The 24376-nt window shown below is 44.4% G+C and overlaps 1 protein-coding gene across 2 annotated transcripts in view; it reads left to right on the top strand.

The window, feature by feature from the left end:
- Positions 1-24376, top strand: part of LOC310785863 (disintegrin and metalloproteinase domain-containing protein 10) — a 38521-nt gene that overhangs the window by 1243 nt on the left and 12902 nt on the right. Inside the window, exons 2-9 of one of the 2 annotated variants that reach the window (XM_083647025.1) lie at positions 548-686; positions 1051-1169; positions 1556-1711; positions 11074-11150; positions 12916-13038; positions 18238-18330; positions 18852-19020; positions 19184-19243. In XM_083647025.1, the coding sequence (XP_083503151.1) occupies positions 548-686; positions 1051-1169; positions 1556-1711; positions 11074-11150; positions 12916-13038; positions 18238-18330; positions 18852-19020; positions 19184-19243 (936 nt within the window). The remainder of the gene's footprint in view (positions 1-547; positions 687-1050; positions 1170-1555; positions 1712-11073; positions 11151-12915; positions 13039-18237; positions 18331-18851; positions 19021-19183; positions 19244-24376) is intronic. The other variant, XM_083647026.1, reaches the window with a different exon arrangement.

Here is a 24376-nt window from a genome sequence, read left to right as displayed (position 1 = left end):
TTTTGCGAGCCAGAAATGTCAGCATCAGTGAGTCATCATTAGTATTGCAATCTGACAACAATGTTTTTCTATAATTGATCAGTAAAGAGCTAAATCTAAATATGTTGTCATAGGGTTGGGTCTGTGTATCGGTCATTCCGTATGGGTACAAGTAGGATCGAGAAACTTGTCGAGTCAACGTCTGCATTTGATCCTTTTTGTAATAAAAAAAAAAGACTATGATTTCTCTCACAGCCAATCACCCCAAGCGTTTTCCGATTTAATGCGACATGTGATTGGCCCACTACCGCAGCAGCTACAGCCCATACAGTCTGTGGTTGTGAGGTCGAACACGGTGTATGTGATGGAGTTGGTAGTTCAGTGTGTCGGGATGGCTATACATGTTTGTGCTGTCCCAGACAATTGAATGAAGTATATATATATATTTTTTTTAAAATCTGTATCACTTTAAGCGTTTGGTACTGGTGTCATGCATTTTTAAGCGATACCATAGTAGACAACCATAGTCATTGTTGTCATACTCTTTCCATTCTCTCCTCACTGTCAGGTGCTGTGAGTGGCATCAGCCCGTACATCAGGCATTATGAGGGATTGTCGTACGACACGGAGGATCTCCACAGGAGGACCAGGAGGGACCTCCAGCCTCAGGACCACACACTGCAGCTGGACTTCACAGCTTTCCACAGGTGGCCTCCTGGTCCTCCTCTGACTGTGGCTAAACTTCAAAAAGCCCTGTCATTAAAATACACAGCATTCAATACACAGTATTCTTGTCATTGAACGCACTGTTTATTTTTGTTCCTAAACCAATAACCAATGTCATTCATTCATCAGTCTGCATTTGCCTGTTGTTGATAGACACAAATACAACACTGCAACGCTTAGACCACATCTGTATGCTGTGTGTGTGTGTGTGTGTGTGTGTGTGTGTGTGTGTGTGTGTGTGTGTGTGTGTGTGTGTGTGTGTGTGCGTGCGCGCGCGCGCGCGCGCGTGCATGCATTTATGTGTGTGCGTGCGTGCGTGTGTGTGTGTTTCTGTTCCTTCTTCAGAACATTCCGGTTGCGCATGAGACGAAGTGCAGCAGGATTCTCCGAAAAGTTCAGTGTGGTCAGTGAAAAGGGTCCCACAGCGGCGGACCTCTCCCATTTATATTCAGGAATTCTAGAGGGTGGGTATGACAAGGACATACGGCCCAGCAGGGCTCAGGACAGTTTGCTTGCATTTCACTCAAATCAAAGTTGAAATTGAAACCATTTTCACCTATAGAGTAATGGTATCCTTAATCCTTTAGTTTGGACATGGCAAAATATTTCTGGGTTTTTGAATTTTGAAGAACACTTCCTGAATTGATTGGATTGGATTGAATGTGAATCAGGTCACTGCCCCCCGCCCCCCCCCCTCTCTCTCCCTCTCTCTCCTCATCTGCCCCCCCTCTCTCTCCCTCTGTTTTTTTATCATATCTCATCTCTTATCTCTGTCTCTCTCTCTCTGTTTCTCAGTTGTCTGTTATCTCTGTTCCCCTCGCTCCCTGACATATCTCTCCTGGTCTTGCAGGTGAACATGGTTCGGCCTGCCATGGTTCAGTGATACAGGGTCAGTTTGAAGGCTCCATCCATACGGACAACGGCACCTATCACATAGAGCCAGTCCATAGATACACCAGCAGCCGGACGGATCATCACTCCATAATCTACCATGAGGACGACATGGGTAAGATGCTCTTGGTGGTAATGGAGGAGAGGCAAGCGCTGCTTTTTTCACTTTCCCCACCCAGATTTATCCTGTTACTGGGGATTGAACCAACGACCTTCCTGTCACAAGCTCGCTTCTTAAAGGCCACCAGTGCTGACAGTGTTGTGGTGGTTGAAGGAGGAGAATACAGTACTCATTCACTTCCTTATTATAAAAGGGAGCAAGTAGGCAATGTTTGTTTGTTTGTCTGTCTGTTTAAATTTTTGTGCCGGCCATGATAGATAGCTATGCCCTTTTACGTGCGATCGGGCTGAAACTTTCACCCGTGCGGGTGACCTGACGGAGCCGGATTTTTTAAATTAGGTGATTGCCCTAATTACCTAATGATGTGATGTCATCAGTGATGATGTAATTTTTGTCCCACTGATGATGTCATCAGTGATGTCATAAAGTCCTGTGATGTCACTTGAGCAATTGTGCATTGTGACATCACTGATGATGTTATAAGCATTGTGACATCATCAGTGATGTCATAAGAGCAATTGTGCCCACACAGCGTGCGGGCGAGGGAGCAAGTGAGCCCGCACAGCGGTCGAGCTGCAGGGCACAGCTTGGCCATAGGGAGGGCGGCCAAGCTGCATATGCGAGCTGCAGGGCGGGTGAGCCCACGCAGCGGGTGAGCATAGAAATCGAGCACGCATAGCGCGCGAGATGCCTAGTTTACCATATTTTCCCCGCTGTATTTTCCCAGAAATGAACCAACCATATTCTGTTCCTATTCTCCCTTTTCTAACCCCCCAACTGCTCATTAAAAATATGGAAACTATTATGCTTCTGCATCTGCAAAAGAAATGTCCAAATGACGTGTTAAGCCTCCTAACTTCATTTCCTCATCGAGACGGTGTCACCATCCAATAAGAAATGAATGGCCCTCTTGGTGGACTGGCAAAGCCACTGCAATGAAATTAATCTTCTATATTGTTCCTCTTCACTCTCTTTCCTCTCTTTCCTCCTGCCTTTGGCTCTCCTGGTATGAACTAAGATGACTATGAGTCAATGAACCAGCCGTGCCCGTACCATCTGCTGAGAGCAGATATAATGTAGTTAGAGCTCTGAGGGGGGCAGGAGGAGGGGGCAATGGGCACCAGCTAAAGAACAGATGAAAGTGAGATGGTGTGACTTTAGGGAGAGGAGGGGGAAGAGGGATGGGGGCTGAAGTAAGTACGGAGGAAGGTATGAAGGAGGGAGAGGAGGACGAGGAGAAGGATTGGAGGGCTGTAAGCCATCTATGGGGTGGCAGTAGCTCAGGAGGTAGAGCTGTTGTATGGGAATCGGAAGGTTCCCGGTTCGACGCTCGCTCTTCGGGGGCTGTGTGTCAAAGTGTCCTTGAGCAAGACACTGAACTTCTAACTGCTCCAGATAAGCAGTTGGCACCTTGCATGGCTGCAGACGCCGTCGGTGTGTGAATGTAGACGTGAACAGGTGAATGTAGACTTACAGTACTGTAAAGTGTAAAGTGCTTTGAGCAGTCATTAGACTTGGAAAAGGGCTACAGCATATCAATCCAGACCATGTACCAAATACACAGGACAGGAGAGAAGGAGGTTGATTGTGTTAATAAGATGGCTGTATGTGAAGGGAGAGGAGGAAGGAGGAGAAATCAATAGAAGGAAAATGAAATCTTTCAAAAGTTGGTTTTGGGCACAGCTGCCCTGATGATACGTTCAGTCTAGTTGGCTTCTGAATATATCCGTCTCTTGATTTTGCCAGCTGGCAATCATTACCGAGAGATATTCAGTGTATGCATGTTTCTATGCCTCTGTGTGTGTGTGTGTGTGTGTGTGTGTGTGTGTGTGTGTGTGTGTGTGTGTGTGTGTGTGTGTTGTGTGTGCGCGCGCGTGCGCGTGCATGCGTGCGTGTGCGTGCGTGTGCGCGTGTGTGCATATGTGTGTGTGTGTGTGTGCGTGCGTGTGTGCGTGCGTATGTGTGTGTGTGTGTGTGTGTGTGCGTGCGTGTGTGTGTGTGCGTGCGTGTGTGTGTGTGTGTGTGTGTGTGTTTGTGCATTATGATTTCGGAGAAGTCATTAAAGCTGGAAACCTACTGAACCATATACTGCAGATCATGCCAAGACCCCCCTTGTGCTTGTCCTGAAGTCTCCCCGGCTGCCTCGCCCCCATCTCTTTCCCCCCATTGACAACCGCAGCAGAACGTGCTGTTGACAACATCCCATACTTTGATTCACAGGCCAGCAGAGCTGCAGGAAACTGAAAGATCTGGCACACCATATTTCTACGAACGAAACAATCCGCGGTTCCACGCAGGCTAAATTGGGGCAGGTGCAGCTGAGATAGTGTGTCCAGTTCCTGTCTGTTCCCGCGCTCGTGGTCTGAGGGACATTGAATGGGGACATTCTGGCCCTTATGTGATCCCTCGTATCAGGGACAAAGGCCAGGACCCAGGTCACCTTTGTGACAAATGCATTGTGAAAACATCAGCACCACCTGATGGGAGGTGGGGGACGATGAAACAGTCGCCGTGCGTTCATTCAGGCCTTTGTTATTATTGGGGGAATTATTGGATGCATTATTATGGACATCATCATGGATGAACTTCGACCATTTCATGTTACAGTTAGTAACGTTGTCAACTGCACATGCACGATTGATGCAAATGTAGTTGACAACTGATGGCCTTTTTTTCCTTATTCACCTCATGTAGAAGAGACAGTCTGACTTTGACCCAGAGACGATCTCTGGTTTGACCAGGTAAAACAGCCGGCGTTTTGAACAGGAAGTAGTAACACAAACGGGTCAAGTGGGCGGGGCTACATAAGGTTAATAGCAGCAATGCTTATGGAGAGCCTACAATGGATGACATTTAAAATGTACTGAACAACAATAGCCTGCTTACAATAAGTAAGGCAGCTACAGTACAGTACTTAAAACACATAAAACCACTATAGCTTCTGCAAATCAATGTAAGGGCCGGTGTCGACAGGAAGCGTTTTCTTCACATCAGAGTGCTTCAGAAATCATGTCCAGAGTGCTTCCAACATGCACAGACATACCGCTTATTTGTTGCTGTCGGAAAAAGTGACATTGATGAGCAGTGCGCCTCTCCAAAAGTTTAACTTTTCTCTGCTTGAGGCGCCCAGAGCGCTCTGCCCAAAAACACTAGCCGCCGAGAGGTGAGAGCAGCGTTCCTAGCACGTCCTCACCATTGAGAATGAATTGCAGAAAGGTGCTGGCAGCTCAATTTAATGCTTCCTGGGGGCGTCCGGGTATTGTAGCAGTAGATTCCCTGCCTGCCTACCAACAGGAGGGTCACAGGTTCGTGCCCCCGTGTTACGCCCGCTTGGTTGGGCATCCATACAGGCACGATTGGCTATGTCTGCGGGTGGGAAGCCAGATTAAGGGTATGTATCCCTGCATTAGAGTACAGTACTTCTATGTACAGTAGAGAGTGTGTTTTGTAGACAAAACACTCTCTACATACAATTACTCATACATACAAGTATTGCAATGCAGTGGAATCCTCCAGTGTTTTGTCTACAAAACACTGTCAGGAGGATTCCACTGCATTCCACACTAAGGCATAACGCAGACTGTAGATTAGACTGCATGGCTCATAGTGTGTGTGTGTGTGTGTGTGTGTGTGTGTGTGTGTGTGTGTGTGCATGTGTGTGTGCATGTGTGTGTGTGCACACACTGTGCATGCATGTGTGTGTGTGTGTGTGTGTGTGTGTGTGTGTGTGTGTGTGTGTGTGTGTGTGTGTGTGTGTGTGTGTGTGTGTGTGACACTGAAAAAAATAACTATACTGTAGGTCACCTCGGTCAGATCTTCCCGCTGCGTGGCGCTGAAAGAGGAGAGGCAGACCTTCAAGTTAAACAATTCCAGAGCAAGGAGTGTCTCTGTGTGTGTGTGTGTGTGTGTGTGTGTGTGTGTGTGTGTGTGTGTGTGTGTGTGTGTGTGTGTATGTGTGTGTGTGTGCGCACACGTGCGTGAGTGTGTCTGCCCTGTAGTTACCTCCGGTTCACATGACCTCTCCTTTGAAGTGTCACGCCATGCAGTGAATGATGGGTAACTATCGAGCATTTCATGTTTCCTCGAACTTTTACTACTTTTTACCTATGTTGGCTTCCCTTCATGCTGGGGAGCACGAGGAGAACATGCAAACTCCACACAGAGAGAAAGGCCCTTTCGACGAGATACCCCACCTGGGCAGTAGGCACTGAAGATATGGGGGGGAACACAACCACAGCGCTCACAGTGTCCCAGGCGAGAATCGAACTCAGGACCTTCTAACTGTGAGGCGACAGCGCTACCGACTGCGCCACCCGTGTGTGTGTCATGGCAAAATGTGGTCCTGGAGACACCTATTGTAGCGGGAACTACCACGGAAGCGGTTTTGAGTACTTTGCCAGGTGTTTATATGTCTGTCTGTTTGTTTTTCTGTCTGTCTGCTGGACAGATTTTGCGAAGACGATAGCGTCAAAATCATGCAAGATGTCACGAAACTTTACAGGTGTCTCGTTGATATCAAAATGAAGGGTAGAGTTCGAAAATGGGTGTGATTCAAACATTGGGCCCCGCAGTTTATGCCCACTTTACGCCCCTGACCCCTATTCGTTTTAAATTGCGGTCATGGCGGCTGGTGTGATCCCAATGCAAGATGGTCTCTCCTGGGTTCCAGATTAGTATGCTAATTACCCTTTAAAATGAATGGGATGTGGATTTTATAGTCAGACTCAGGAAGCAGCTTCAGTCATTGACTTTGGGAAGGCATCCGCATGTTGTGATCCCCTGTATTGTTGTTTCATGTTGTTGGAGAAAAATATAAGTTCCATGCCATTTCCTAATCAATATTTCCTAATCAATAAGCTATAAGCTATAATTGCATACACATAATTAATGCTATAAGTGATGACTAGCTGTGATATACATTTACATATACATTTAGCGGATGTATAGAATTCTATTCTCTATCACATGTTTTTACAGTATGTCTGCTGGAAATAATTGGCCGGAGCCATTACTTTAGGCTCGCCACTCCAACAAGTCTGTCACATGTTCTGTCACATGTTCTGTCACATGTACATGTTCTGTCACATGTTCTGTCTAGCCAGCGTGTCAATCATCTTTCAAGCCCTTATTTCTTCACGAGATTTCTTGCCAAATCACATCATACGGCCTCTGGAAGATTTCGGAGAACGCTGGTTAAGAAATGTCCCTACGAGGCTGGCTGAACTCTTGGTCTTACAGCAATCCCTGAAGACTTGTTAGACTGTGCTGGTCTGGACTTGTGGCATTGTGTTATGCAAACAATGGTTACAGTAGGGCGCTTTTTGACCTTCACATAAAGGAAAACATTTATAGCGTGGGGGTGCAAAAACGCCAAAGTCATCCATCCTGGAAAATAGTGATACAGCTCAATGCAAAGCAGCAGCTTCAGTCCTCCAGACCAAATGGAGCAGACCCACGTTTGAGATTCAAATATTAGCTGTCAAACTTGACATAAAAGTCTGATACATAGTGTATAGGGAGGGAGGATAGGTGGTGACAGCCAGGCCGTGTTGTTTGGCCTGGCTGAGGGATAAAAACTCCCACCAAGCCTGTGAATCATGATCTCTGCAAGCGATCACGTGGCCTTGGAAAGACCACCTTCTAACTGACAGGTCAGAGGTCAGAGGTTTCACCCCCAGCAGCAGCAGCAGCAGCAGCAGCAGCAGCGGCAGCCATGTCTCCTGCTGAAGTGTCTTTGAGCAAGACACTAATCCCCCTTCCTGCTGTAAAGTAAATGTAATGTCTCATTGTGCAGAAATACGTTGCATATCACATTTCTAGATACGTGAATATTAACCTTTGTACACGTTATAGAGTCTAATGACGTGTATAACGTTAATATTCACATTCATGATGGTCTCATGTTTATGTTGAGGTACGTCGCCGGCGGCTAAGGGAGTAGGAGTGGGATTGGTGGACCTGTAGCGTCCCCAGAGAGCGCCGTGGATTCCAAAAACGTACAATGCCGACACTTTTTTCCGGCGATTTGGTTGCAGCTAAGTGTTATATACTGTATGCTGGAATGAGATTTTGATTAGGAGCGGGGCACTGGCACCTGTTTCCTATGTTACACTGAAGCATGGAAATGGTTTCTGGTGATTGCTGGGAATTCAGTCTTGGCTGAAGGAGCGAGAGAGAGAGAGAGAGAGAGAAAGAGAGAAATGGAGGGACGTCTGGAAATAATTTTGTCAATAGGTTAACCCCCAGCATTTACCCCCCATTGTTGCCATTGTTCATTTTGTTGGATTGTTTCTTCCCCCCCCCCCCCCCCCCCCCCAAGAAACTTGGCACAGGAGGTTGTAATGTAGCGGTTTAGCTGTTACCACGACAATGTGAACAGCGCCTATAATAAGTGTCATTGGTATTGTGAGGAAACCTTTTTTCAAATCGATATTAATAATCAGTTATTAATGGAATCAGTCAAGAGTGCTGGTCTAGTGTAATAATATAGTTGTTCATCCATCCCTGAATATGTGTGCTGATGCAAATATTTGCAGTGACATGTGCCAGTGATTAATGTTGTACATCTCAGTAAATTTAGCCAATATTTTATTTACTTTTGTCACGTGTCTACTCAGAATTTCTTTAGTACCGGTATTTACATCATGCAACATTTACCTGCAAAGTTTTCTTTAACCTCATATTTGCTCCCTTTTTTTTTTATTCCATATTTGCGTGCATATTCGCCACAAACCTCACCCATGAACCGAATGTACTCTGTTGCAATATGTGGTCCTGTTTGCTCCAAGCCTTTTTTATGGAAGTCTGAGGACTTTCCAGTGCAACATGTGGGCCAATTTGTGCAAATGCAATGCCTCCCATGGCTGTGATTACGCCATTATTGGATGAAACTGAAAGAGGCAGCCATCCCAGAGGTGTTGCAAATCACAGAAATGTTGCGTCAAGGAAATCAAACCAGTAGCTATTCACACCATTATCCACAGGGTGCCCCATGGCGCCCACTCAAGATCCACAGTAGCGATTCACAAATGTGGGCCGCTATTTATAATGTTTTCTGAAAATATGATATGTTCTGTCCATATTTCACTCCAACTAGGGGTATGTGCACCCCTAGGGGTACATGAGCAGCTTAGGGGGTACTTGGAAAGATTGGGGATGACAATTGATTTCCAAAATGATTTAAAAAAAATTGTATTCCAAGTCATTTCATAAGCCCATTGTTAAATATGGTTGCCGATCGAATTGAAGTGTTGCCGAGCGAGGCGTTTAGACTGATTTCTGCTGTTGCACTTATTCTCGTAAGTTGCTCTGGATATAATACACCTGGATAAATGGATACAACGAAAGTGCAATGTACATTTATCGTCTCGTCTCATAGTGAAACCAGAGAGATTGTAGCGATTGTATGATTTTGCACACAAAATGTTGGATTCACTCCATAGGTTTCCTGCGATCAGCTTCAATTCCACAACCTGCCACACTGGAAAATGTCACTTCCTGATAAGTAGAGGAGCTGATATTGTGCGTTTTAGACATTTTTAGCTGGAATCATAAAAAGTTAACCTGGTCTCCAGGAAACACACCTGTAATCGTAGCATGATGTCCTCTATCACGTGACTGGCTGGTTTACCAGGCTACTCTATCACTAGGGTCATAAAGTAATTGTTACTCTGTGCACCTATTGAGTAAACCACAGGCGTCACAAGGCTGGGCGTCCTCACTGACTGTAACTTCAGACTTTGGGGTTTTTCCATGTCTGTTTGACCTTGAAATCTTAATATGGAAACACCAGAATATAAAAACAGAGCTCAAAAATGGTCGAAATGTCAATGCAGGTCATAATCACCTCATCAAATCCCCTTCATACATTACAGTATGTGTTACACAAACACATTTTAACATTCAGGAGATGCCGTTTCCAAGAATTTCAGGCATTTTACCAAACTCTAAGCCACACACAATGCATATAATTATTCCAATACAAACACATGAGTCACTTTCCAATGTCCAGCCTGCGGCCGTGGACCACATTGAGAGGTTGACTTGGAGTGTTGGACGGTGCGTGCGTGGCCTGCGTGTGTGTGTGTGTGTGTGTGTGTGTGTGTGTGTGTGTGTGTGTGTGTGTGTGTGTGTGAGTGCGTGCGTGCGTGCGTTCGTGCATGTGTGTGTGTGTGTGTGTGTGTGTGCGTGTGTTTTGTGAAATGATTCGTTTTTGTTTGTGTGTGTGTGCGAGTGTAGGCGTATTTTGTGTTTATTTGTGAGCTTACCTTACACAATGTCTTGTTTTTGCCAACGAACAGAGTGTCTTTGTGGCTCTGTGTTTGATCTTTGTTCACTGAATCATTGGAAAACACTGTTTTTTTTCAGACAGATTTAGGACACTCAACATGCACATAATTCAGATGAATCATATAAATGATGTAACCAGTTTCCTAATTAAATAAACACATTTAAAGAGCATGGTGCAGGTCAGACACCACTTTGCATTAATATGTGGGACTTTTATGTAGCAATTAGGATTCTCTTGTGTTTTTTGTTTTACCCCCACACATAGCTGCATCTAGACTGGTTTTTGTTAAGCTTCTGGCACGTGCACATAAAAACCCACAACATGTGTCGATTGGGTTTTTTGGGTTTTTTTTTTTTAACAGTGTGAACAACACAAATCACATGGAATCTGATCTTTTCAATTGTGATTTGGGCCACTTTCATATGTGGTCCTAAATCGGATACAGGTCTGATTTTTTTGGAATGGGATCTCTGAACAGTCATGTGACCCTCAGAATTCATGCAACCTTTACGTCACTGTAGATGGACATTTGTTACAATTCTGCACTGGCGGGAGTCACTCGGTGAATACAGACATGGGAGACAGCTGCGATGGAGGTAGTCAGTGGAGGGACAGTGAGATGTTAGACCTAATATATATTTGCATTTGGGGTGACACTTCTGTACAAGCAAAAGGAGCAGTCGTGTCTTAACCGCTGTGTGTTTGAAAGCATGTCAAAAGAAATGGCCGAATGGGGCAACATCAGAATGTGGCTGCAGCAGTGTCAGAGAAAAGTTATAAGAGCATTAAGTTAAAGCCAAGTGTAAAGAAGGTAACGAGTCAAACCAATGATGCGGTCGTGGTCAGATCTCCTGCCCGTTTTACAGCTTGACCATGTTCTGGGTGATAAACCTACTGTGACGTCTTATTTATTGTTCTTCGGTGCATGCGGGTCAGTTCAGGACCGTGACCAGTTCACACTGTGAACAGCCAAACCAAAAAAATCTGAGCAATAAATCAGAATTGAGCATGAAGGTCTGCAGTGTGAGCATAGCCTAAGTGTCTGTGTTTGTTCCATCCTGTGCAGTCCTGCCATCCATGGGAACCGGCCCTGATGGATTCTGCGGTGCACATCTCCTCGCCCAAAGCCTCAGACCCAATGAGGTAGGACAGGCCAGACATCACCTCACTGAACACACACACACACGCACACACACACACACACACACACACACACACACACACACACACACACACACACACACACACACACACACACACACACACACACACACACACACACACACACACACACACACACCTATACACATGTACACACACACACACACACACACACACACACACACACACACACACACACACACACACACACACACACACACTGCCCTACTTTCTCTTCTTCCCTTCTCTGCAATAGCCTACCATTTACAGCCAATTAACCCCAAACTCCTTTCTAGGAGGAGCCGCTATTTATTTATTTATGAGTGCAATCATTTGTGTTATTTAGCCTGTTGAGTCATGAAGAACAAATTGTCCAACCAGGATGTTATTAACAGAAACTGTCATAAAAAAGGTGTGTAAGATGAATCGTGACAAGAAAAGGGAGCTGTTTCTTTCTTTTTTTATCAAGTTTATTCAGACGCCCCCTATTCACCCTAATTGTACGTGGCCGATTCCCCTGCTGTTGCTCCACCTCCTCTGCCGATCTAGGGAGAGGAGAGTACATGCTTCCTCTGATACATGTGCAGTCGCCAGGCACTTCTTTTCACCTGACAGCGATGAGTTTCACCGACAGGACGTAGCGCATGGGAGGATCACGCTATTTCCCCCAAGTTCCCCTCCCCTCCCCCCGAGCAGGCGCCCTGACCAACCAGAGGAGGCACTAGTGCAGCGACCATAGCACATACCCCTAATCCGGCTTCCCACCCACAGACACGGCCAATTGTGCCTGTATGGATGCCCGACCAAGCCAGAGGTAACACGGGGGCTCAAACCTGCGACCCTCGTGTTGATAGGCAGGGAATCTACCGCTGCACGACCCAGACCCTCTTGTGTAAGATCGATGGTGACAAGAAAGATTGAAGCGAACTGTTTCTTTATGACCTTTATAACAGTTCGCACTCTCAGCCTAAAATACAGTTACAGAAGTTATCGCAGGTCAGAATCAGGTCAGACGACTGGGCCGACTTGGTTGGATGTTGAGTTGCCAGATGTACTCAAATCTATTGTTAAACTACGGCTGATTGGGTGGCGGTCCCAGCATCCGTTGTCAACAATGGGTGGCGGGGGCGGTCATGTGGCTTCATGTTTAACAACATACCTGCCACTTAAGATCATTTCCAGTCTTCGGTCACCTCTTAGGTCACCAAATGCTTCAAACAGATGCTGTTCCCAGTGGACTGTCCCAAGTTTTGTCTCCACTGCCGCTCACACATCCTCTTTACTTGGAAACGTGTGCATGTGCACCCATGTTATTGTTTTTTCAATTAGAGTTTTATTGTTTCCTTTGCAGACATCCAGACAGGTGGTCCAACGCGATTCACACACACACGCACGCACGCACGCACGCACGCACACACACGCACACACACACACACACACACACACACACACACACGCACACACACACACGCACGCACACACTTGAAGGCATAACAATAGTGGGTAAAAAAAAAACATGAAATGTTATTGTTGATATTAAGTACATTTTAATATGAAAACACAACCAGCACCAGTCAAAGGGTTCATTCTGGGTAAACACAACCTTGTTGTTCAAATCTGCGTCATCATCACCTAGGCAGCATATCCTCTACCATCTGACTATCTGTAGATCTTGAAATTTTTAATTCACTCATTCCATTCATTCATTCATGTTCTCTGGTTGCTATTTATGTGTCTTCGTCCACAGGAGGCACCAGTGAGCCGCTCCAGGAGAACTATCGATGAATCAAAGACCAGCTGCCTGCTCCACCTCCATGCTGACCACCTGTACTACAGGAAATTCAGGACTCTAGAGGCGGTTGTGGCTCAGGTGAGTGTCCCAAATGTATCGTTACATACATTTTGATCAGATCTGATACTTTATATGTGACACAATGTGACAACTTGTATATGATACAAAATTAAGAAATGCATAATATGGCCCCTTTAAACCCATCATTTCAAGCCTAACCCTAAATAGTGTGAAGTACAAAAGGCTCAAAAACATGAATGCTGATCATACCCGTTTCAGCTAAAACATATTCATTGTCTGTCAGAATTCTGAATCAGGTTAAGAAAGTTTTGAATGTACCAGATGTTTCTGTTCACACACCAATCTGTTTTAATCATTCTTTTTTGCCCTCATGGTCAGATAGAATTTGCCATGCCTGGAGTGAAAAGGGGCTGGTCTCCATCAGTGACCTGTATATTGATGGCCAATTTGCATCCTTTGATCTTCTGAAGAGAGCATTTGAGTTGCCCCAAACGCATCTTTATAGATATATACAAGTTAGACATTATGTCCGATCCAAGATTCGCAATTTTGACATTCTCCCAGACGAACATGTTTTTTTTGAGGTTTTGTTAAGCCCTCCCAACTCCAGGCATCTTATTTCTAAGTTTGTGTGTTTGTTCGACGATTGCATTAAGGCCCCCACTGAGAGGATCAAAGAGGCGTGGCAGGAGGAACTTGGTGTGGATCTGTCTGAAATCATATGGGACAGGAGTCTGTCTGTGGTCCAGCTCTGTTCAATTAATAGTAGACATCAACTTATCCAATTTAAAGTTGCTCACCGTCTTCATTACTCCAAGCATAGGTTACACAAGATATATCCTTCGGTCTCACCACTATGTGATAGGTGTCGGGTGTCGGAGGGCACACTGTCCCATGCTTTTTGGTTTTGCCCTTCACTATCAGGATTCTGGGCCAAAATATTTGACTGGTACTCTAAGGCCTACAAAATAACCCTCCAACTGGAGGCGGAACTCGCCATCTTTGGCTGCTCGGAGTCCTCTTTGCTCCTCCCAACGGCCGTGCAGCAATCTCTGACACAGGGAATGACAGTTGCCAAGAAACTAATTTTGAAGGAATGGAAGTCCTCCTCTCCACCTTCTTTTCAGCTGTGGCTGACAGACATGATCTCAGTTATACGTATGGAGAGACTCAGATTCCAGAGGTCAAATTCTCTAAGGAAATTTTCCGTTATTTGGGACCCGTTCCTGACCTATTTTGATCAGGCTAAAAGCGGTATTTGAGTTTCTTTGGGATCCTTTGCACAGTATATATATATATATATATATTTTTTTTTATCGATTTGTAAGCACATTTTGACATTTTGTAGCATTGTAATGTTGAATGTATGTATATATGTTTTTTCTTTTCTTTTTTCCTGTTCTTGTTTTGTTTTCTTTATGTTCTGAAAAAGTAAAATAAAATATATAAATAAAAAAAAAATAAAAAAAATAAACATATTCATTGTGACTGCTGAATAAAGTTGTAGCTCAAAGATTAAAAAACAAACAAAACAAAAAAAGCAGTGACTGTCCTGTCCAGCTTAACTCACAAAGCAAGTCCATGGGTGTAGGATGGAAGTGAGAATGAGTATCCGAGGTGCTCTGATATAATCTGCTATAATAAAAATCCTTTAATTAAATGGGATAAACCAACGCGTTTCAACTCACAGGGTATATTCTAATGTTTGCCCCATCCTTGAAGAGCACCTGCTTTTCTACTCTCCAACACTGGCTTTTTGACCCAATTCAGCACTCCCATTTTTATCTTCCAAAGTTGTAGCTCACTCAGTTTTCAAGACTTCTGGCTATTTTCCAGTAAAGGACCCACCTCGTACATTGGAACCACTGACCTAAAAAATATGGACAAAGCTATCCCATTCATTTTGGTCTCCCGTTTGGAGTTGATTCGTTGGCCGTCACCATCTTGATGTTTCGAATGGATTGAGTCCCTCCGCAGCTCACGTGAGATGGGGATTTCCCAGAGCCGCAGCTCCGCCTGCTATTGGTCCGTGATCGGCAAGCTGCGCGATCACTGGACAGGCCATCTGTCAATCACCCCCTTTTCTATCATCTATTTTACTCCAAAAGGAGTGAGTTACATAAGATAAGACCCCCCCACAGTTGTTATAAAAAGGTGAAATTAGCTATATAGACAAAATCGTGTTAAGGGCCAGGCTGTAAAGATGTTTAATAGAGGGTATGCACACCCACTGGAACACGCCCCCTCAATCAGGAATGAGTGTCAAAACGAGTGTCAAATTCCTCCCTGAGCAGCAGGTGTCAGTTATCTAGGCTGATTACTGCATTCAAGCTCAGTCTTGCTGTGACTCAGTGGGCGTGACCCCACAGTGACTTCTGCCTCTGTGACATCACGTGTATACCCTCTATTCCCGTTACAAAGTAGGGCATTTGAACAGGAACGATGGGACTTCTGAGTCCTGCCTCAAGTGGCCATTAGAGGAATTACAGCTTAAACAAAGACTTCCGCATCTTCAGGGGAAAGGGGCAGAGCTTGCCTAGCCCACTGATTGGAACACCTGTCTGGTACATCCAGATCCAGGACCATTATGTACCGGAGCATCAAAACAAGGCAGGACTTCCTTGATGGTGGCTATGTGTACTATATTTACAAACCAGTCCATGAAAGTGGTGTGGAGTAAATCTCATTCACTTTGTCAGATTGGTTAATTATTTGCTTGTTTATTACACTGTTGAACTGACATGGTTTGTGATTAGTCATATCATTTTGATCTGTTATCAGATGTCCCTGTGGTGTGTATGTTATCTTATTACAGTAAGGCAGTGCTTTGTGAGAGCCAGAACAAGAGTTTTGGTCACACCACTTGATTAAGCAATGTTGTTATGTTTCGCAGTGCATTAATTACTATTGATACATGCAACCGTTCTAATAAAAGGGCCAAGCTGTTGCTGCTACTGCCAGCTGCCGAGCCCTCCAAAGACGCACGCATCCGTCATGGCATCGCACATGGCAGGATTAGAGGAAGATGGCACGTATCTTGTCACTCTCGGAGCACATGGCGGGTACCAGGCAGGTACCAGGCAGGTACCAGGCAGGTACCAGGCAGGTACCAGGCACTCTGCCAATGCGCTGAGTCCGGTATGAGGGCTGCTGCCAGACCAGCAGCCAGCCAGGCCCAGTGTTGTTTGGCTGCTCCTGTGCTCCTAAACTGGACACAACGTCGTGGTCCACACCACAACCGCTAGCAGGCCAAGGTCTATTCCAGGGGTTGTCATCATGAAACCTACATTGTCTCAATGATACAATTTGATTGGAAAATTCTCTCACCTCCTTTTTGCATTTAGTGGACTCTGTGAACTCAGTCTGGACTGGATTATTACATTTAAAATGGCAACCATGTTTAACCTTCTGTCGACCGGCAGCCTCTGAGCTCCACTGTGGAGGGGCTTAATGTGAGAAAATCCACATGATCGCTCATAATCCAGCCTTTCAATGAAATTGGGCCACAGATTCCCAAGTTGATCAAAAACCTGGCTTCAACTGTTTATGTTTTCTATAGCTCCTACTGTATGTCAGCTGACCTGTGGTAAACTCAAGTGTGACCGACATACTGGGTTAAAAGCCGACTGCTGACTTGCTTCAGTGCAATAAGCAACATGGCACTGCCATGATAGGTGTCTGTGTTGAAACGTACTCAAACTGAACTATGCTTTTGCCATTTGGGTCAGCGGTCACATTGTAGATGTGCTAGCCTGAGTTAGCCACATACTGCTATCAGTGCTATGGGAATCCAGTGACATCAACTTCAATGATTGCTTGTTGCAAGTTAATCAAGAGAATGTATCGGGATTAGAACCAATAAACAGTACTTGTTATTGCATTCTGTATGTGATTGGAAATTGATAAGAGCACAGATCTTGTTCATCTTGTTTCATTCATTCATTCATTCATTCATTCATGTGGGCTCACTGGGCTGTAGTCACTGCATCTGACCCAGGTTCAATTTGTCTCTAAAGGAAGCACTTGCCGTATATTCTGTTTTCCTCTATTATATATATATATATATATATTTATTTACCTGTTAGATCTGTCTCACATCTGATATGGTTTCATTAAAGGCATTTCTTCACGGTGAAAGCGAGGTCAGTCTATAATACTCAGTCAGTCTGCCCTCAGATATTTATTTCCAAACGTATTTTCGTTATGGATGCCTTGCTATTTACCTTGGCCTCTTCCTCTTGCTATCACTCTTCTCATCCACCAGTCTCTGCTCACATTCTTTCCATCCGTAACAGATACACTTGTGTTTTCCCTGCTCGTGTGCCAGCTCTCTGTTGCAGCACTCGAGTGATTCGGCAATGTGATCTTTGAGTGTAAATAGACAAAATGCTGGCGTCGTCAATCACCGGTGGTGACCCGCTTTCACTGCACACGCGTGAGCTTCAGTGTCTCTGGACTCCAAGGTGTCAATATTGACCGCTATATGGAAGGCCCAGCAGGCTGTATTGTATGTCTCACCACCCCCCCCCCCCCCCCTGCCCCCTGCTGGAGGGAGACATGTGACTGGGTTTGCACGTGCCAGTTGGAAAGTGTGACTGCGATGGTGCCACCACCCACACCGAAAACACCCATCCCACCTAGGTCAAAGCCTGTTTGCAAATAATGGTTCTCTTTTTTTTCTGCTTGGGGCAGCAGGTGGGTGGGGTTTATCACAGGGCAGTTCAGACAGAGTCAAAAAGTTGTCAATCACAGGGAAATTACTAAATGACAGTAACTGACAAATATTTTTTTGTGATTATGAAAACTTTCTGCCACGTATGATATTGTCCTATGCCAACTTATTGTCCTAAGTTGCAAACTTCACCCTAATATTAAGCATCTAAAAGTATTAGACATTAGTTCCAATCCAAATCCTAAATATTGCCATTGAAGTGTTTGTACTGTTCTTAATGTTGGGTTTTAAGGGGTGTGGTCATGCTCAAGACTTATTACACAATAAGCTCCATGAACCAATCAGGCTGAAGTGCATCTACCCTGCAACTTTTCTTTTTAAATCCATTTCAGAGCAGAGAATACTGCTTAGTTTTTCATGATTTTGAAACCAAATTGTATTTACTTGGCAAGATTTTTTTTATCGTTCAAATTTGGATGATTGGTTAATAATAAATTTTTCTGTGGTGTGTCAAACTCAACACATATTTATTTTTGGTTTCCAGGGGCTTTAAAATAAATTATATTTATGTGTTTCTCTCTCAGGTTGCTTCTTACATGCGAGCCGTGAACGACATCTACGACAAGGTGGACTTCGATGGAATCAAGCTGATCAACTTCAAAGTCAAATCCCTCAGTGTAAGATCCCCCCGCACTCTTAACAACCATCAGATTGTCCCAAAGCTTAGCTAGTTTAGATGTAGCCCGCTGATAACTCCATACAACTCGTAATACTAGCTTGAACATTCTTTCCCTTTTCTTCTCATTAGACAGAATAGAACAGAAAAGGCCCTATGGAGATTTCGGTAAAGAGCCTCAGCCTATAATGGAGATAATGAGGATAATGCACCGCTCTCAGGTGGTGCCTATGTCTTCTGTGGAAATTTATTTCTCAGGACAGAGAAAAATACTTTGAATGATTGAAATGCAATACTGTGCAAGCTTTCTCATCACTTGGGAAGAGTTTATAATTCTGGTCTGATATGATGAGTTCGGAGATAGGGAGGTCTGTTTAGATATTTGACTCAGCAGGTAACACTGTCTGTCTGTCTGTCTGTCTGTCTGTCTGTCTGTCTGTCTGTCTGTCTGTCTGTCTGTCTGTATGACTGTCTGTCCGTATGACTGTATGTCTGTATGACTGTATGTCTGTATGTCTCCAGGTGGTCACTGAAGAGGATAAGAAGGACCCTCTGCAGCGACCGTTCATCGGGCCAGAGAAGCTGCTGAGTCTGTACTCGGAGAGCAACTGGGGCAACTACTGTCTGTCCTACCTGCTCACTAACAGAGACTACAGCGGAGTGCTGGGGCTCGCCTGGGAGGGCAAGGCGGGTGAGATGCATTCAAAACCTCATCAAAAATGCATATACACACGTGCAAAAAGCCACATACATTGCTCGCACACCACACACGCACACTTGAATAGATGCACACACATTAAAAAAAAATCAACACAATTAGACTTTAAAGTTAATTTGAATGTGTCCCTCATCAGAAAGTAACAAGAAAATGAGAACTCTTCATCTGAAAAAGGGGAGGTGGCATACAACAGCAGGTCAATATCCAAACTCAACACCATGGCCACATGATTATGTGGTATGTGACCTAGTCCACACTCGCCAAACAAAGACACCTTTTCAGTGCAACCAGATTTCATAACAATGTCACCATCCCAACAACACTGACAACATGGAAACAACCATGCCTCTCACAATACAAAGTTAACACTGTCTAGTCAAGGCAAGTTTATTTATATACTGTAGTGTAGTCCATCACACAGCACGTCTGAAAGGACTTTAGAGAGAACACGCCTACCTAGATCTAACTAATCAACAGTCAATCACAAAACATAATCAATAAAACACAAGGAAACAAGACAAAGCACAAGACACTAAGTAGCATGTTGGAAAGATAAGTCTACTTAGCCTAAATATCTCTACTGTATTATTGTTATTGTGCTGTATGTTACTGTTTCTTGTATGTATCTGTACTCGCTCTGGTGGCAAACTATGTTTCCCCTCGGGGATTAAGAATAAACACCATACCATACCATACCATACCATAGCCTTGGCTACCCGGCACCACCAACCTTAGAATCTCTATGAAGACGAGGAAAAACTCCCAAGAAAAAACATATAAGGAAGAAATTTAACCTTAGGCCGGCCAATTCCTTCAGGAATCCCCCACCAGGACAGCTGGGTGTGCAATAGGTACCGGGACAAAACAATGGACAAAACGGAAGATGACATGGACAAAAAAAATGAGATAAGAAAACAATCAGACAAGCCTTTTAGTGGACAGCCAAATATGTGAAAGCCATCTTAGGCCGTGTGTCCAGTATCCACTAAGCTTCTTTTTCTGACAGTTAAACGCTGGAAGAGTGCTGGGGAGCACTGATCCCAACGCACAATAGGCAATGAAGCAGATTGAAAATAATGTTAGCTCAGCAGCGGAAGCCAGCTTGATAGCTAACAGCTAACAAGCTAACAACACACGTACTGTGATAAAAGCGCAACACTCACCAGAAATATGAAGTGTCTAGCCAATCTGCTCCCACAATTGAGCCTGTCTGTCTCTGTTGTGATATTTTCTCTATATGATTGGTTGCCTGAAAAGGAGCGCCCCGACACCAGCGCCTTTCTGAAAAGTTCAGATATTTTCAGCTGGAAGCCCGGCGCACAAAAAAGCCGGAGCGCTCGACAAAAAGACGCTGGTTGCAGCGCACTTTCTCTAGTCTAGACGGCAGTATGTGCCCGCATACAATCTCTCCTAATTGGAAACAACTGAAAAAAGACGCCGGAGCTTAGAAAAAGAAGCTAGGGGGACACACAGCCTTAGAAAACATCACAACAGGCTAACAAAAATATGAAATAGATGTTTAGATTGGGTTTAGTGAAAACACATTATTTAGAAGAAATTCTGGGTGGATGGAGTTTGCATTCTTTTTGCATGTTTTTTCTGCTATGTCCTGCCTCTCTGCATGCATCTCTGTGGGGATAGCAGCCACTGATCTATCTAATCATGCCTCCTGGCTCCCAGGACTCTCTGGCCTTCATATAACACAATATGGCCAGATGCCATTTTCAACACTCCCACACACAGTTTCAAGTCAGGGTGAACATTTGACCTTCAGAACACAGACAGGAGGCCAACCAGCAGGGGAGAAGGAATGTGTAGAATCAGCTTGAATTTAGCTGTAGCTATTGAGGTGCATGATAAAAAGAAAGCATTCGAAGAAGAGTTTAAATGAAATGCATACTGGCTCTCTTTGGTTCACTGGTGCCGTCAGGTCAGGGTACTAAAGTATAATTCATCTTTCCTTTCTAATTGAGACATAAAAAATAGTAAAAAAAAAAAAAAAAAAAAAAAAATCTAAATTGAAGAATGAAAAACAGTCAAAAAAATTGAAAATTGGAGCTGAAAATAAATTGTTCAAACAATATCGAAAAACACAAAAACAATCTAAGTCTGACCTAATTTTTCATTTGAGCCATTTCCTTTTTATCCTTATTCATTTTGGATTGAAAAATGCTAAATTGGCATTGAAAATTCAAATTGAACGTCAAAATTGAAATGGGTCAAAAGAACGAATGATACACAGATTAGACTTAGATTGTTTGTGTTTTTCCATTCTATTTGAAAATAGATTTTCAGCTTCAATTTTCAATTTTTTGTCTTTTTCATTCTTCAATTTAGATTTTTAACAATTTTTCATGTCTCAATTAGAAAGGAAAAATGAATTATTTAGTACCCTGACGCGGTCAACCACCAAATGGTGTACAAACTGCTACGAATGCATTCAAGCTTCCCTCAGTTTTTCTCCACACAGACCTGCAGCAGTTGCATAGCTCTCAGTTCAGACGTGTTATACAGCCAAAGTTTTGGTTTGAGATGCCAAAAGCCAAGCGTAAGTGAACTCCACAATTAACATTCCGCATTGATTTGAATGTAACGCTTCATATTCTCTGATCTCCTCTGGTTCAGCTCAAATCAATATATAGTTTCATTCAAAAATGACACCTTGATCACCCTTTGAGAAATGTGACACCTGCTATCACAAAATAAACTCACCATATTAGGTATCGTTAATAGCTGACATTTGCTCATAAAGTAGATAGCCTATATGTGTATTGAGGATGTATGAATGTTTGAAATGTTTGAGTTATGAATTATTGTTTTGAGAACTAATATGAAAGGCAGTGTGGCACGTCTTAATGTCAGCAAAGTCTCACAAGTCTGTTGACAAAAGCTCCCTCTGTGGTGTTATTGTTGTTTCGGAGGACCGTGTGTGTGTGTGTGTGTGCGTGCGTGTGTGTGTGTGTGTGTGTGTGTGTGTGTGTGTGTGTGTGTGTGTGTGTGTGTGTGTGCGTGTGCGTGTGTGTGTGTGCGTGTGCGCGCGTGCGTCTGTGTTTGTGGGATTTTGTCGTAGTTCCCGTCATGGGAGGTTCTTCCTGCTTGTTTCCATCACATTGTCTCATTCACAACTTCTGATTGGCTAAACTGAGGGGCGTGTGAGCAGACCACCATGATGACATGTGATCAGGAAAGTAATGAACCTTTGACACTCGCACACGCACACGCACACACACACGCGCACACACACACACACACACACACACACACACACACACGCATCACTCCCAGACGTCTTGAGTGAGGGTGGGTGACCGCATTCCACGACATGGTCACCATGGTGATATCTCACGTGAGGAACACACACACACACACACACACACACACACACACACACACACACACACACACACACTTGTTCCTAGTATTGGTGACATTGCTGCGACTTTGCCACAGCTATCTGTGTGACGACCCCAAAGAATGAGCAGAATGTTAACCGTCTGGTAATGTTTGAGCCTGAGATACAGATAGCAGTATCGCCCTAACTCACTTCCACTACTTTATTAGGGCGGTTGTGTAATAGGAGGCCTTTCCCCATGGGACCATAAACTCAAGACCCTGATGCCTCCGCAGGGTGCACACATAGACACACATACACGCATATAGACACACATACACACACATAGACACACACGCATATAGATACACATACGCACACTTAGACACACACACACACACACGCATATAGACACATATACGCACGCATAGACACACATACACGCACATAGACACACATACGCACATATAGACACGCATACTACCCCCATCGGTCACTCAGGTCGACTCCTCTGACCTCTCCAAGTGTGTGTTCATCAGTGGAGGATGGGGGTTGGGGGCCCAAAACCTCCGCTGCCACTCAAGCTTTCACACCAGTAAAATTCCTCCTCCTCCTGTGCAGTGAACTGATTGCAGAGACACAGATAGTAATTTTCCACACCAGACAATGTGTTTGTAGTTGAGGAGGGCCTTTTTTTTCTTCTTCTTCTTTCGTGCCTTTCTCCGATTATTCATTCCTCAAAAGGTTTATTTTGAAAGACAATGAAAGTTTATGAAACCAAAAATATCGATGTAAATATTATGTTGGTAAATCCACTCTGGAAAGCATGTAGCTCGAGACCCATGGAAACACAATTATTCAGAGCCAACCCACAATTGTATTGACAGCATTAATAAACATTGAGGGGACCATGGAAGTTTTTTCTTCTTCTTTAGTAGCCTACAGACCAGAACGCCAAAACATGCTGTCACCATCCAGAATGCATCACCAGAAATACAAACGCATGCATGCACACACGCACACGCACGCACAGGTGCGCACGCATGCACACACACACGCACGCACGCATGCACGCACGCACACGCGCACGCACACGCGCACACACACACACAAACACACACACACACACACACACTCCAGTTGTCCCTCTGTTGACAAAGAGCCCTCTGGAAAGGAAGGGTGTCCATAGTGATAGTGAAGGGAGCTGGAGGTGCATCAACAATCTCTGATCCTCCAGAGAAAAACATGCTGAACTTCTTCACCGTCGCTGCTGCCAACGCTCAACCTGTCCCTCCTCACCATGTGACCCAGATCTACTGTCAGATTTCCCATGCCATGACCCAAGTGGGCAGCTCATAGATTTGACAATTTTTCTAATTGTTTTTATAGGTCATGTCGGCATGAATAATCGATTAATATTCGGTAGTACATCTTTGAATCGTACAATAAAAGATTCCAGTACAGTGTCACTTCTGGTACAGACACAGTGCATATGGATCACGATCATTCCAACATCCACGACTTGGCCAGTGTTAACAGTCAGAACGTTTGCTAAGGCTGCTAAGTCTGTTGTTGTTGTAAAGGTTGTTGTCTACAACGCTCCACCAATCACAACATGTTTATCCAAGGGTATCCGCCACTTTACTGTTGTTTCTTTGTTCGTGTGAGAAAGTGTTTGTTTGCTTATGTGTGTGTGTGCTTCGTGAATGAGTGGAGTGCCTGTTGTCTATGCTGTTGTGAGTTGATCTACACATATGGTGTTTTTTTTGCACTTCAGTGTGTGCATGTTTGCCCGCGATGGCGAGTGTGTGTGCAGTAGTAGGTGTAACTGATCTGGAAAAGTGTTTGTTTCTACGGACACTGTTTATCCAGCCGGCTAATAATAGGAGTCTTTCATTAGGGCTCCTTTCTGTTGGCGAAGACGAGGAGGGGGAGGAGGAGGAGGAGGGGACAAAAACACAGCCCCTCTCAGCTATTATAGCTGCGCCAGGAACCTCA

Source organism: Poromitra crassiceps (assembly GCF_964638095.1).
Source record: "Poromitra crassiceps genome assembly, chromosome: 12".
Taxonomy (NCBI): Eukaryota; Metazoa; Chordata; class Actinopteri; order Beryciformes; family Melamphaidae; genus Poromitra; species Poromitra crassiceps.
Note: the sequence above shows the minus strand (reverse complement) of the source record. Positions and strands in the feature narration are given on the sequence as shown.